Source organism: Nelumbo nucifera, chromosome 5, assembly GCF_055504915.1.
Source record: "Nelumbo nucifera cultivar China Antique chromosome 5, China Antique-T2T, whole genome shotgun sequence".
NCBI lineage: Eukaryota > Viridiplantae > Streptophyta > Magnoliopsida > Proteales > Nelumbonaceae > Nelumbo > Nelumbo nucifera.
Genome location: NC_142653.1, coordinates 27,365,779 through 27,382,297, shown reverse-complemented (window position 1 = coordinate 27,382,297; position 16,519 = coordinate 27,365,779). Strand labels below are relative to the sequence as shown.

General features: G+C 36.9%; 1 protein-coding gene across 2 annotated transcripts in view; it reads left to right on the top strand.

Annotated features, from left to right (window-relative positions):
- Positions 1–9,614: 9,614 nt before the first annotated feature.
- The window catches only part of LOC104607553 (FG-GAP repeat-containing protein), a 49,612-nt gene continuing 42,707 nt past the window's right edge, over positions 9,615–16,519 (top strand). For both annotated transcript variants that reach the window (XM_010273215.3, XM_010273214.3), the window contains exons 1-4: positions 9,615–9,901; positions 10,110–10,268; positions 10,678–10,929; positions 11,019–11,138. In XM_010273215.3, coding sequence (XP_010271517.1) covers positions 9,839–9,901; positions 10,110–10,268; positions 10,678–10,929; positions 11,019–11,138 — 594 coding nt within the window. In that variant the 5' untranslated portion in view covers positions 9,615–9,838. The remainder of the gene's footprint in view (positions 9,902–10,109; positions 10,269–10,677; positions 10,930–11,018; positions 11,139–16,519) is intronic.

The window sequence follows — 16,519 nt, the reverse complement described above, 5'->3', positions numbered from 1 at the left end:
TCTTCCACTTGGTGTTCTATAACTAGGGGTGGCAATTTCTCATCGAACCCGTTGAATCCGCCCAACTCACCCAGTATCTAATTCACCCAACCCGCCCATTTACTTGACGGGTTGTGTAATTAACTCGTCACCCAACCCACCCATTTAAATGGGTTGGGTTTATTTTTTTCATTTGAATTAAATAATGTATAATTAATGCATTAATTTTCTATTAATTATTGACTAAATTTAGTTTTGTCTTAATCAACACACTTCACCCAACATAAATCTAAGTCAATTTGACCCAAGTTCAGACCAATTCAACACGGTCTGACCCGAACCAAATCCAAAATAGACCTTGGACGGGATGGCTTGGTACTGCTTGCTTTGCCCGGTTTGGGTCGTCCGGTCCAACCATTATTCATGTAGTCAGCTCAACCCGCCACAAGCTGATATGGGTCGATCTGAATCCAAAAACGGGTCGAACCAGGCGGGTCTGAACCCTGAACCACTCCGCTTGCTTTGCCTGGGTTGGATTGTCCAGTTTGGTTCATATCCGTACAAACCCGACCCGGTCCGATTTACTTCTTTTGACCTGCTTTGAGCCAATTGGTTCGGTCCCAAACCCGTGCACAAACTTGATATGAGCCCGATCTAAGTCAATCCACCATTGATTGAACCAGTCTGATCTGGTCCAACCAAACTAAACTGGCCCGGTCGAGGTCTGTTCCGACCGAACTAAACCAGCCCTGTCTGGTTTGGGTCTGGTCCGACTAGACTGAACCAGTTCGGGCGGGGTCTAGTCCGACCAGACTGATCCGGATCTAAATGGTTCAACCACTCTTGAACTTCATGTGATTACCTCGAAGACGATCCAATTAGATAGTTCAAGTTGGTATGACCGGTTTGAACCTATGTGGTTCGTCAAATCCAAAACCCGAACATAGTTAAATGGCTTTGCTGCTTGTATAAAAACAATATGCATGTAATGTGATTTAAACCTTCACCACTTGTGTAAATAGCAACTACCATTACCACTAAGTTATGACTAACTTATTTGTTAAAAAAGAGATTTTTTTTTTTTGTTTTAAGTACATAAATATAAGATTAATGGGTTTGGGCGGGTACGATTGGGTTAAAGCGGGTTTGAATTTAACCCAACCCATTTAACTTTATATAACCGAGTCATCAACGGGTTGGCGGGTTAAATTAGTTGGGTTGAAACTTAACTCAAACCAAGCCGAACCCAATCCGCCCAATTGTCACCACTATTTATAACCTATAATTTCTCTTTTTGACAAATAATTTATATAACAATTGTCTTAACCTTTTTGCGTTAGGAACAACATTTTCTTTCCTCTCTTTGTAGTTGTTAGATCTATATATCACTATATGACTTCGAATATCAAGAAAATAAATGAATAAAAGATGATCCATTTGGATCTTCAGATATCAACATTGTTTGTAGCAAGCCTTCAAACTATAAAGTTCTATTTGATTATCTTTAATTTATTTGATGTTATGAGTAAGTTATTGAAATGATAATGCCTGCCCCACTAAATAAAGGTCTTTAATCCACCACGGAGGATGTTAATACTCCAACACACTTTTTTATTTGTACCCATGGGGCTATATAATAGGAGGTATCCCATCCCCCAGACCCATAACCCCCCCAACCAAAGCTCAAAATTTTATCATGTATCAAGGTGTGATGTATTGCATCAACTTAGCCCCGATACACTTAATATTAGGTACTCGGTGTTTGGCCCCTAGTCAAATTTGAAAATATAAACAAAAAAAAAAGAGCAAGTGGATTAAACTCCCGATATGCAAGTTCGACATGTATTGATACTTTGAACCATGCCCCCAATTATATTGCAAGCGAGATTACACATTGCCAATATATAGATACATGATACACTTTAATCTTTGCAATAGTGCTTTTTTTCGTTTGGCGGGTAAGGATAATTGATGTGTTTGCATAAGCTTCGGATTTGTGCTTCCAAAGACGAAAAGCAAAAACCCTAATTTTAGGTTTTTTTCAGTGGGCTTGGAAGTGTTTTGGCAAATTAGGTTTTAGAGTATGATGTTTAAAGTAATTTTTTACCAAATGCTCAAGGCATTTTTTTTGCTCACGGCCGAGTGCTCAAAAGCAATAGCTTATTCAAATAGAAAAATATCTGAACTATTGGTTGAGGAGGGAGGAGCTATTGTGGTTGCAAAAATCTATAGTGACTTGGCTGCAAGCTGGGAACAAAAATACCAAGTTTTTTCACTTAGTAGCAAAAGGAATGAGCAATAGGGATAAAATAACAACTCTCAAAGCTGCAAATGGGGAGTGGTTAACTTCAGTAGAGGAAATCCCTAGGGAGTTGGAAAACCATTTCAATAGTATTTTTATATCTTCGAAGCCATAGTAGCAAAAGGATTTTCTCAGTTGTGTAATAGCCAAATTGAGCGAGCAGGAAAAATATATTTTAGAAAGAGAAGTCACATATGAAGAGATAAAGGAGGCTCTATTTCAAACAGATCCTAGGAATGCTCCAGGACCTGATGGGTTCCTAAATTTCTTTTTCCAAAAGTTTTGAGGAATTGTAGAAGCTAATGTGATTAAGGCGGTTAAAGCTTTTTTTTGAGTCAGGATACTTACTTAGGGAGTTTAATGAAACCTATATAGCCTTGATTCCAAAAATCAAAAACCCAGAGGAAGCTGCTCTCTTCAGGCCTATTAGCCTATGCAACTCTATCTATAAAATTATAGCAAAGGTTCTAGCTAATAGGATAAAGCCTTTACTAGGAGGGTTAATCAGTGAAAATCATAGTGTCTTCAGTATAGGCAAATACATCCAAGATAACATTCTGATAGCTCATGAAATTATACATTTTATGAAAAAATCCAAAGGAAAAACTCATTAAATGGCACTAAAAATGGATATGAGCAAAGCCTATGATAGGGTGGAGTGGGATTTCCTAAAGAGAACTATGATAAATATGGGATTTGGAACAAAGTGGGTAAATTGGCTCATAAATGTGTGTCTACTATCTCTTATAGGATCATGGTCAATGGAAACCTTAGACAAAAGTTTATCCCATAAAGGGGGCTGAGACAGTGAGACCCTCTATCCCCCTATCTTTTTTTACTTTGCTCTGAAACTCTATATGCAAAGCTTACTGAGCTTTATTCCTAAAAGAAAATAAATGACATTTCAATTACTAGAAACTGTTCAATTGTCTCTCACTTGTTTTTTGCAAATAATAGATATATATTTCAAAAGTAGAGATGGGGGAAGGGCAAAGTATTCTAGATGCTCTCAAATCTTATGAAGAGACCTCAGGGCAACAGTTACATTTCTCCAAATCATAGTTTTTTTTTAGTAGAAATTTGCATCATATATTGCAAAGGCTTTTGGCAAAAGTTCTAAAAATGAAAAGAGCATAATCTCTGTCTATATAACTAGGACTTCCCACAAAGATTGGTAAATCAAAGAAAACCCTCATCAACTTCGTAATTGAAAGAGTTGGGAAATTGTTATCCAAATGGCATGAATCTCTTCTATCTCAAGCGAGGAAAGAAGTTTTGATTAAAGCAGTGGCTAGTGCAATCCCAAACTATATAATGTTTTGTTTTCTCCTTCCAAATGAAGTGTACAATGAATTTAAGAAAATCCAAAATAGCTTTGGGGGGGGGGGGGGGGGAACAAGGGATAAGAGGAAAACACACTAGGTTTGTTGGGAGGTTCTTAGCAAAAATAAATGTGCGGGAGGATTAGGGTTTAGGGATCCTTATAATTTTAACTTGGCTTTGTTAGCAAAGCAAGCCTGGAGATTATGCAATGAAGAAAATAATCTATGGGTTAAGATTATAAAGACTAAATACCTAAAGAGAATAAATTCCTGACTAACAAATTGCCTACTAGGGGTTCCTAGGGATGGCAAAGTATGGTGAGAGCAAGCGATGTCCTCCAGAAAGGAGTCTGTTGGGCTGTAAATTCTGGTACAAAAGTTAGAATATGGGATGACCCTTGGTTAAGCCAGATTGAATTATTTATAACTATGGTGCCAAGGACAAATAACCCATAGTTGACTTGGGTTAAGGATCTCATGGTGGAAGATGGTAGAAGATAGAACACAAGATTGGTGGAAGAATTTTGTGGGGAGGCAATTGCTAAAAACATTACAAGTATAAATTTAGCTATGGGAAATTGGGAGGATAAATTTAAATGGACATTTCATCCAAAAGGGTTTTACACTGTTAAAATTGGGTACTATGCTTTAATAACACAAAATAGTAAGCCAGTGACTGAGGTCTCAAACCCTATCCTTGCAGTAAATATGGGGAAAAAGCAGTGGGCTGAAGTATGGAAAGCAAAAATTGACCCAAAAGTAAGAAATTTTATTTGGAAATGTTCACAAAATGCTCTAGCAATGAAAGAAAACCTTTATAATGAAAGTAGTTGTCCAATCTGTGATCAACAGACATAAACCATCATACACTGCTTATTTGATTGTGAACATTCCAAAGCAACTTGGTTTGGTTCTCACATGAACTTTCTAGGATTAAGGAGTGGCTGCTTTAGCTATTTCAATCATTGGCTCTCAACTTGGTTGGATTTGTGCTTAAAAGACAGAGACAAAAAAGATTAACTACTTTCTTTTTCTTTTATTTTACTTTGGAATATCTGGAAGGCTATGAATGGTAAAACTTTTGAGAATATAGACCCGATTCCCAAATCAGGTTGGAGGGAGAGAGTGATGATTTCCCAAGTATAATTGCGAGATTCTTCTGCTCAACATCCAAATCATAATGAGTTGAGTTGTTCTTTTTGGGAAGCACTAGGAGTAGGGAAACTCAAGATGAATGTAGATGGGACCTTTTTGTGTCATGGAAATTAAAGTTTTGGTGCAGTTTTAAGGAATGATGAAGGAATAGTAATAGCTACAGTTTTTGGTAAATCAACAGCTTCATCTCCCATCCAGGCAGAAGCGATGGCGATCCTCAAAAGTCTAGAGGTTTTGAGTATATACAAGGAGGAAAATATAGATGTGGAATCCGATTGTTAAATTTTGGTGCAGGCTCTGAAGGCAGGAAATTTGGACTTGGTCTCTGATGCAAACTTTTTGTGCATGAGATATTAAGTTACTAACTGAAGATTTAGCAATTTCTTTTAATCGTGTGAATAGATCTTGTAACGTTGTTGTGCATATGCTAGCCAGGAGAGGTCTAAAAGAGTCTAGGTTGTTTGTCCATGATCCACCCAGGTGGATCCAAGATTTCGCCAACCAAGACTTAATTAGACCTTAACTTTTGTTGTTTTTGTACTTTGTGTTTATTTTAACAAACTTTCTCTTGCTACTTTTTACAAAAAAAAAAAAACTATTCAAGAAAAATATTCATATCCTTAAATCAATAAGCTAAAGCAACTAGGCCCGAACTTATATTTCAGGCTACTGGTGCGTGTCGATTTAAGGTCCACGCTGATACTACACACCGCATCATAGGTGGACATGTTCATTAGTTGGATTGGGTCACACATTTCCTATTTATAAATAGAACACGTTAGGCCTAGACCAAGCTCGACTCTCATATAAAACCCAAGCTTGGAATAAGACGATTTTTTCTTTTGTTTTACTTAATAACAAAACATTTTTTTTTATTAAATGACAACAAAACCTAAGAATATAGGAAAAAAGTATAAAAATAGTATTTTTATTATATAAAATATTTCGGGTTACATTTAAAACTTTAAATTCGAGTTGTTTTTTAATATGAAAGTATAAAACTCAACTCTGGTCCAAAATAATCATATATAACTAGTAGAAAAGCCCGTGCTTAAAGATAAAGAAAAAATGAAACAAAAAACATAGGCATTACCTTCTTCATGGTGAAAGTTCAATGCTCAACACAAGACAATAAAGACTAAAATAATATTATCTTATTATTATCTATCAAATTTACTATTTCAAACATAAATATATGATAAAAATTATAAAAAGTCACACACACACACCAACCATTAATAGAGACAAAATTGTAGAACTGGAACTATTATAATTGGTTCGGTCAGTTTCAATCCATTTGGTAGACCTAGACCTATTCATGGCCGGTCTTTGTATATGTATCAACATAATACACTCAGGCCCAAGTCTTGAGTCCGAGCCCAACCTCATATAAAGCCCGAAGCCTGGGCCCGAGCCCAAGCTCGACTAGAAGGTTTTTTCTTTTTATATTCAATAAAAAGTGTTTTATTTATATTAAAAACCTTCAAAAACTCAAAAATAATAAACATCTCACTATTACATGAAAAAAAAGAGAAGAATAACAAAGAAAAAATATTATATATATTTATTAAATAAAATATATTCTTATTATTTAATATATAGTATAAAGTCGGGCTTAGGCTCGGGCCGGGCTTTTTTAAGAAAGCCCGAACCCGACTCGAAAAAAGTCGGGTCCAGTGCTTTAGGCCCAAGCCTGGACAAAAAAAAAGTCGGACCTGGTGCTTTAGGCCTGAGCCTGAGCCTATGGGCCTAAAATTATGACCAAGCTCGACTTAATAACGGACTGGGCCAGTCCATTGGGCTACTCGGCCCATGAACAAGTTTAGGTAGATCCAACCCATTGATAACCCTAATCTAGTTACCTTTTTGCTAGTAATTATAGTTTGTTAGTAAATTATTCCTTCCTAACTAAATAAATAAATCAAAAATAAAATAAAAAAGCAAAGAAGTACGGACATGCTCAATGCAGATTTCTGATTTCCACTACAAAGCTATAAACATTCAAAATGTCAAAAACCCCCACTCTATACATTGATGCCCGCTTGTGAATTCGCATAAATTCCGAGCTGGCACCTACCCCAACTATACTTTGGGCCTAAAAATTCTGACCCTAGGCTGAACCGTCATTCTCACAATAAAAAAAGTAATAAATAAAAATAAACAATATATTTTAATTTGATTAAATAAATAAATGTTTAGATAATATTTTATTAAACTGGATAAAATAAATAAATAAACAAATAGTTTATTGTATTGTAGAAGGAATATTGTTTTCCCATGAAGGCCGACTTTGCTCTTAAACTTTGACGTTTGCATTAAAAAATGTTTAAATTATTGGGCTTTTTACATAAAACACAAAAAAATCAGATACGTTTAGAAATATATTACAAAACATTGGTAACAACAACAAGTTTCTTTTTAGGGACCAAATTACCCTTTCTTAAATTTTGCACACCAACTCAAATTTCAATGGCACTATTCATTGCTCCCATCCTTTGGAACGCCACAACAAGGACCAACTTACCCGACCCCTTTCACTCTCTCTCCCTCTCCAACTGTGGAAACCAACAGTCATCACTGGTGATTGTTAACTGTATTTAGCTTCCTAAATTTGCAGTCATCACTAGCGGCGATCTAAACCCTTTACAATGCTTCTTAAATTTGCAAAGTCTGGATTTTATTAAAGAAAAAAAAAAGACAGAGTAACACAGTAGCAAATAGAAAAGTTCTCTTGCTAAATGAAATCCTACACAAATTCAAGAGAACAAAATCAGTAACCAGAACAATAATAAACCCAAAGTAAATGTCCAATAAAAAAACTACCAATTTTCAGAATTTGTAAGACATAAATGTGATTATAATGCTTTACTTAATTATTGTATATGTAAACAATTGTATACATCAAAATTCATATAAAATAAAAATTTTAAGTTTTTTTTTTTTCAAATTTTTTAAATAAGCCTTCAATGGCTTTGGCCCACAGACCAGACCAGCCCGTGGCACATCACGGGCCTGTACAAGCTCGGGCCATTGGCCGTGCCGGGCTGACCCCCCAAAACATCCCCAAAACCAAACAAATTCATTTAATTTTTTGATAGATTTTTATTTAATTAAAGGTATTTACCATATTTTATTTAGCGTTTGACCCCATTATGGGGCAGTCACATGCATGTATGATTTAGGTTTTTACATTTTTTTTGTTTATTGCAATAATATTGCTTTATTTGAGTTTCACTAATTATTTAATAATTATATTTATATTTGAATTAAGAAATTGAATTATTTAGTAATATGATTTTATTTGCTTAATAATAGTATTATTACTAAATAATTCAATTGTTATAATTAATGTTTTTAGTTAATTAATGAAATAATAATTGCATCTATAATTAATTAATTTGACTAAATCAAATAAATATTGGATAATAATAATATTATCAATTAAAATTACTGGTAATAATTAGCAGTAAATAATTATTAGTAATATATTAATAATACATTATTAATTATAAAAACCAATAATAATAATAATAAATTATTAAGAGAGAGATCCTTTGGATCCGTTTACACGCGAGACTCTGCCCGGACTCCATGGACAACATCATTTCGGGTCATCCGGTTTGGGTTTGGATCGCTACTGAGCGTGTCCTTGTTTCAATGGATGGTCGCAAGGATTTACTGTGATGAAGGACGCAGTTGATTTGAGCTCATCGGTTAATATCGGAACAATCAAGTCATAAACAATTAAGGCCATACACGTTGCACAACATTAACACTATTAATAGAAGAAGCATTTTAGTGCTCCTTAGGCTGAAGACCTCGAAGTCCAAAGGTCATTCAAGGATCAGGAACTTCAGCTCAGTCTTCTTTTTCTTCTTCTTCTTCGTTAGAATAATAAAAATAAAACCAGACAAGGTTACAGATGTTTCCATTGGATCCAACTTTTAGACAAAATGAAGAAAATTAAAGAAGAAAAAGCATGCAAATGGAAGAAACAAACCAAATAGAACCAAAGTGAGAAGAAAAATATCCACCAAATCCAATGTACCAATTTTGAACCAATCCAATAGTCCACAATAAGAATTTGAAATAGAAAAAGAAAAATCAAATTTTACAGAAAACCCACAGCGAGTAAGAGCGAGACCAATACCAGTGACAACGGAGATATCCATGTTTCTGCAACGATCAACAATGTCTACAGTCGTCACTGGCTTTAGCTGGGATAACCAAGGCTGCAGGCTATCTCTCTGTAACGATCAACAAATGTCTACAGTCGTCGCTGGATTTAGCTGGGAAAATCAAGGCTGCAGATTATCTCTGAAGCCGGACTCGCCTGTTAAGAGAGTCCCTGACAGACTCTCCTTTGCGAGACGCGACTGGATCCGTTGGAGCACAGGGGAGCCGGACGCGAGACTTTGCCTGTGACTTTAAGATTAAAGTCTCCGACTCCTTTGCGAGAGATCCTTTAGATCCCGTTGGGACCAAGCCGACCACGTGTTAAATACGGAATCCTCAAAACAGTAGACGTTTTGAGCATTTGGGTCACTGTATACCTCTAAATGTTTTAAGTATATAAATAGATATTTTGGCACGAACCAAAAAATCTTTTCTATTCGTAAATTAGCTTATGATGAATGTAAATATAATATAGTAGTGGACTAGTACGTAAATGCAAGTTATTCTTGTAATCCTCCTTGCTTAATTAAGTTTTTTTTTGTTATTTGGAAAAAAAAAAACCGTGGGCCTAAATTTGCGTCGAAGCCTGACGAAGAACGGGCCGGCCCGTTGGTACCCGGCCCATGAACCGGTATAATCATGGTTGGTATTCCGGTTCAGCTCAGCCCACAATCACCCCTAATCGGAAACGCAGCCTTTTCTTTTTCCCGAGTCGAATCCGACCAGTCGACCACCACAACCTAGAGCGAACGGCCGAACGCCGCTTCCCTCTCATAGGACTTTACTCCTGGTACCAAATTGAAAAAATAAAGACTCACTTCTCCTACTCTTTAGCCCCTTCTTTCCAAATCCTCCTCACGAAGTTGGATTTCGTGATCAATCAGAGAGACGAGGACGACGAGAAATGAGGAAACGAGACTTGGCCATTCTGCTTCTCTCTGCTTTTGCTATATTCTTCTCTCTTCAGGTCCGTATTTCATTTTTTTCTTTTGTTTTATTTTCTAGAAACGTTTGGTTGGCACCAGAACCCTAAAAGATCGATCAATATCATCATTCTCAAGTTCTGGTCCATCTCCTTAAAAATAGATACCTCGAGTTGATGTTGTAATTAAGTAAACCGTACAGATTCGAGCTGTCTTTGATAGCGCAAGTGGATATCCGTGTTTCTCTTTCAGCACGAAGGCGATTTTTCATTCAAGGAGGCGTGGTTTCACCTTTTGGACGAGTACCCCATCAAATATGAGGCTGAACGTCTCCCGCCACCAGTAGTTGCCGATCTTAATGGTGATGGAAGGAGTGAAATTCTCGTGGCAACTCATGACGCCAAAATTCAGGTGATTTATGCAGTAGATGCTTACTAGTCCGATCAACGTTTTACATTTTCATTTTGTGTTTGGTTGGCTGTGGCTCTTTCTTGACCATGAAGTTATTGTTGTATCGCTATGAGGTGCATAGATGTGCCTTATTTGGGGAGTGGTTCTGCCCTTATATTGAGGTTGATAGAGGATCCGGTATGAGACTTTGGATTTTGTCATTGAAACAGAGGAAAGCATATTTATTTAAGTTATGTTCCCGACGCGTTTTCTGAAGTACGATACTTTTTGGTTGCAATCTTGACATTATAAGGCTTATAACAAATTCTTTGCTCACTGTGCTCCTTTCTCAGACTTCACTTCCTTTCTTATTGCTGTTTTTATTATTTTTGTTTTATCTTTTTTCCCCAACTATCTATGGTTTCTTTAGATTTTGGAGCCTCAGAGTAGGCGAGTAGATGGAGGATTCACTGAAGCACGCCTGAGGGCCGAGGTCTCCTTGTTGCCTGACAAAATCCGCGTTTCATCTGGGAGACGTGCTGTAGCCATGGCCACAGGTGTTATTGATCGTACCTATAAACACGGGGAAGTACAGAAACAGGTCCTCGTTGTTGTCACGTCAGGTTGGTCAGTTATGTGTTTTGATCACAACCTCAAAAAGCTATGGGAGACGAACTTGCAGGTATGCAGAGTGTGTTTCGCCCTTTATAGTCATATTTTAGTTACTTTTAAGTTTCATAGATCCACTTATTCTTTTGTAGTTTTTGACAGGAGGATTTTCCACATGGTGCTCATCATAGGGAGATAGCAATTTCTATAAGTAACTATACCCTAAAGCATGGAGATGCAGGATTGGTTATCGTTGGAGGGAGGATGGAAATACAGCCACATGTATGTTCTCATATTCTCCCCTATTGTTTGTTTATCTTTGTTTTACTCCTTACATTTCATAAAATAAGGGAAAAGAAAAATTATTGTAGGGATTCTTTGGCAGATTTCGCAGTTAGTTATTTCATCGTTTTAGTTGGTTGTGTGGAACATGAATCGAATAATGGAGTTCAGATGGTGCAAATTTCCATTCCTCCCTGTACATTTTAGCATAGCCAAGGGACTGGGTATTTATTTTGAGTGTAGTATGATTCAATGAGTGTAATTTGCACCATCTAAACCTTATTTTTAAATAAATGAGTGTAATATGCCATTCTTTGGTAGGATTCTTTGAGTGTAGTAAGTTCTGCTGTGTATTAAATAGTAAGATTCAATGAGTGTATTTTTACAAGAGCTATTCTACTGGGTATTTATTTTGATCATTGAATAGAAAGATTTATTAAATCATAGCCAAAGAGAGTACAAATCAAGGAGAGGCATGAGATGCTACCTCCCCTTTAAGGAGGGGAGATGGAGGATTCTATCAACCCTTTAGTTGAATAAATAAAACAAAGGACAAAGAAAATTACAGAGAAGCCCAGTACAAAGTAACCTGAGTAGCCCCTTGTTTAGCAAGATAATCAGCTAAGGCATTTGCTGATCTACCCACCCACTGAAACCCAACTGTCATATTGCTCGTGAACCATTTAACCTTTTTTAAGACATCCTTAAAGCCCCAAGTGGCAGTACCCGGGTCAGCCAACCATCCTACTACCACCTTGGAATCTCCTTCAACTATTAAGTTCTGCACTCCAAATTGATAAGCAATCTGTATCCTCTATACCGCAGCTAGGAGTTCAGCCCTCACAGAGTCTCCTATTCCCACCAGTCCTGAAAAAAAGAAAGAATGTTTCTGTTCTCGTTTCTCAATACACCACCAATACCAGACGGTCCTGGATTGTCCTAACTATTCCCATCAAAATTCAGCTTAACAAAACCCTCCATAGGCGGAGTCCAAGTTACTTGAGTTTTGGGCTTCTTACAAGAAGTGAAGGCAACTGTAGACCAATTCCTCCTTATATCATTGAAGGAGTGTTTTTCAAAGAGCTTTAAGGTTTTCAGCCATAGAATAGCTCTTGTGAAAAATACATTCATTGACCTCAAGAATGGTTCTTTACTTCTTCTAAAAAATTATGGCATTTCTTTCTACTTCCCAAATAGTCCATAAGAGAGCTGCTCTTATACACTTTTAACATAATTCTCCCTCTTCTTGTGGGGCACACAAAGGTAGATGGAGAAAACAACAAATTTACCTCAGCCAGCAAGTTCCACCTGCACCCAAACAGATCAAATACCCAATTCCAAATAGCTGCAACAAAAGAACAATAAATCAGTAAGTGGTAACAGTCCTCATTCTGTTCACATGCTCTTCACCCATTCTACCTTTTATTGGCCTACAAAAATAGGGAGAATTATGTGGAGATGTGCTCATGCTGCCTTGACTTGGACTCTTTGGGAAGAAAGGAATCTCAGAATTTTTCAAGATAAGGAAAGGAATAGCCAAGATTTGAAAGACTGTGTGTTAAACAGGGCAATACATTGGCTGAAGACCTTGGAAATCTTTCGTCAATTCTCCTTTAATGACATTTGGAGAAATTGGTTAGCAGTAGCAAGGTGCTCATCTTTAAAGGCCAAATCAATTACAAGCTGGTCTCCTCCACCCGAAGGCTCAATTAAGTTGAACTTTGATGGAAGCAGCATGGGTAATCCAGGATTATCCGGAATGGGGGGTGCTTTGAGAAATGAGAAGGGAGAGATTTTGTTGCTCTACTCAGGTCCTTTGGGAATTGAGAATTCCATCAGGGCAAAACTTTTAGCTGTTGCACAAGGGGTTCAATTTGCAAACTAGCTGGGGGTACAACAACTAATAATCGAGGGGGATTCCAAAGTGGTGGTGGGTTGGTTGAAAAATTTTGAAAAGGCTATGTGGCAATACAAGAATGAAATGAAGAAATTTAGTTGATTGACAAGGAATATGTTGGTCACTGTACAGTAGGTGGGGAGATCAGCAAATACCTTGTCAGATGTGTTAGCTAAGCAAGGGGTAAATAGGGAAGAATTATTTTGGGCTCAGTTGTGATTCTTGTTTTTCTTTCCTAGTTTACTTGTAAGTTTCAAGGAGGGGCCGCAGCTTGCGCCTCTCACTGGGATGATGTATGAACTCACTCTAATTTGCTTCTGAATCAATAAACTTACTATTATTCATAAAAAAAAACAATCCTCATTCTGCGCTTTGCACAAGGTACGCTAGTTAGGGGATAAACACAAGAAAGGTCTTTTCTTCTACAGGTTATCCATCATGTTGATTTTACCATAGTAAACTTCCCAACAAAAATAGCTAATTTTGGGGGAATAGGCCTAGACCAGACTTCTTTAATTGGGAATGCCCAAGGAGAAGAACTAGAGCAAAAGGATTTAAAGAAAGAGGCACAAGTAAATGAACCTTTTGGAGTCAAAGTCCAAATTTTCCTATCAGAATTGAGCGGGTCTAAGCAAACAAAATCAAGTAACAATAAGAGCTCAGAAACTAATAAGGATTCCTCATCCCTCAACCCTCCATGGAAGCCACGGTCCCAATTTGTAGACGAGTATATGGGGATAAAAAGAAAGGTAAACACATGTTCTTTTTTTATAAAGGGAAATAGAGAAAAGAGAGGGGAACAGGTCCTTGAGGCGCAAATTTCCCATCTAAGTGTCTTCCTAGAAAAGATCATGGGTTCTAAAGCAAGCATCATACTTGACGAAGCGGAGTAATTTGGGGAGGATGCCATGAATTGCCTTCCAAGGTGTTGCAAGAGTAGCCTGTCTAGATATCCCTGCATCCTAACCATTTTTGGAACAGCCATGTATACTTGCCACCACCGCATGCCACAACCTCTCCCTCTCTAAAGGTCATCTCCACAACCACTTCCCTAGAAGAGCTTCATTTTTATGAGCAAGATTCCCTAATCCTACTGGATATTTTATTAGTTGAATACATGTATTACCTAGCAGGAGGAGTTTCATTTGCCCTTCCCTTTCAGAAGATGCTAATCTCAAGCTCCAAAATACAAGATTAAAGATCCACCTCCCAATGTTTGGTCTAATACTTAACAAACAAAGGGGTGGGTGACATAATGCCCTTGATTTGCAAGATCATATTTGTTCTGTATTTTCCTCCTTGCAGGTATATCTGGTGGAAGTATTTAATTTCAAACCCTTTCAGCAATGCCATTTACTTCATGGTTGGGGGGACATCATTCACCAGGTTGACCAGGATCTGGGAATTATTCTTCACCATTTCCTCCCCCGATCCCTGGTAGGGTGGAATCCATAGTTTTCAAGGCGTCTAGGCGATTCTGGGCGACATTGGGGCACCTAGTCGCCTAGTCGCCTAGGCGATAAAAGTTTTATAATATAAAAAACTGACTTTTGGCTAGTTTTTTAGTTTTATATACCATTCAGCACGTATGTTAATTGAAAAAATAGCAACTCTCTTTATTAAGAACATTAAATTTCTTCTATAAATGTGGCAAAATTAATTTCATTATTTTCATGTATTAATTTCCTAGTTTTATAATATAAAAATCTTTTACATGTATTAATTTCATTATTTTCAAAAATAATACTACTATAATATGTATTTAATAGAGCAAATTCATATTAATTAGCAGCTACTAAAGAAGGTTATTAACTTTATATGATAAATATTCAAGATAGAAAGTAAAATAGAAAAAAAAACAAGGATGCAGTTTCTGTTTTATTTAATTAGAGAGAGAGAGAACAAAAAAAAAGAACTTTATTATTCTATTCTTTCTTTCCTCTTTCTTTTCTTTCTTTCTTTCTTTCTTTCTTTCTTTCTTTCTTTCTTTTTCTCTCTGCAAAACCCTTTGATCTTTTAAATTTCAATAGTAAAACATTAAAACAAAGTATAATTGATATATATAGCATATAATAAAATGTATTAATACATACATTAATAAGATACATCAATATAAATGACATTATAAAAGGCGCCCACCTTGTCATTTTTGTCGCCTAGGCGGGCACTTAGTCGCCTAGGTGGGCGCCTAATTGCTAAAAGTCAAGGCGTTTGGGCGAGGTGCCCAGCCAAGGGCGCCTAGTCGCCTAGGTGATGCCTTGACAACTATGGTGGAATCATTTAACATTTGGCAAGGGCAAACTTTTTAAATGAAGGGGTTACTATCATATTAATAAGATAGTGAATAAAATTTTTAGAAGAAAGTATAATACACCTGATGTCCATCCTTGTCATCAACAGATTGAACAAACCTTTCATCTTCCGATTTATGCATGCAAGTTTTCTTACAATAACCAGAAAAGAGCCCCCTTGGATTCTCAATGAAATCTTAAATACTAGTGCAGCAGCCCAGATTTCAATTTCCGGCAACATCATCATTGGAGTGAGATTTTCCTATATTGCCAACCACTGGCTGAGGTACAACCCCACTTGTCAGGCATTTGACCTTGTAGGTATCTCATAACAACCAACACCATTATTCTTCCCTCTCCTCTTTCTACCTTGGGTCATCTGAGTAGAAAAAAGAGCACCTTTTAACCTCATTCTTTCCAATTTTATCCCTGTCAAAAGGATTGAAATTCCTAAGCCCTCATTTTTGAGAACCTTTAGGTAGTATATTTTGCAACTAAAGCTCAAGGGGTTTTTAGAACCTGAGATGCAAGACACGAGGTGGGGTATGTTTCTGAAGAAGTGAGGGACCACTTTTGGAAAAAATTTGAAAAGCAAAGATCAATATAGAATAATACGCAATATTGACTTTTGATGGTTTGGCACTCAACTGGATAGCCTATCAAGATAACTAATTGCAGAAAAATATGTCATGATCTTGGTACATCTACCAGCAACTATGGTTGGTTATTTTTGAAGGTATGAAAAACTTCTACCCTTTATTACTGAACTCAAAGTGAGGATCAGTGTGGGAAACAAAGTCAGGTTGTGGTTAGACACATGGTGTGACAGGCTGGCCGCTGGCAATGATGGAATTGTTCCCTTATTTATTTCTCATTGCTGAAAATGGAGAGGTGCTAGTGGCAAATCAATATGAGATAATTGGTGAAGAAGCAATGTGGATCTCCACTTTTGGGTGGCATTTGAATGATCGAGAGTTTGGAAATGACTTGCTTACTTCAAAAGATAGTACTTGCTCTCCTTAATCTAAGAAGAATGACATTTGACTTTGGATGTGGGATAAATCAGGTATTTTCTCTATCAAGTCTTTCTTCCACATTGTGAATATGTTGGAAGAAGAGTGCAGACGGAGATTGAAAGCTCCCTGTCCCCCCAAAAGTGTCTTTATTGGTGTGGACTGCAACCCTTGGTAAGT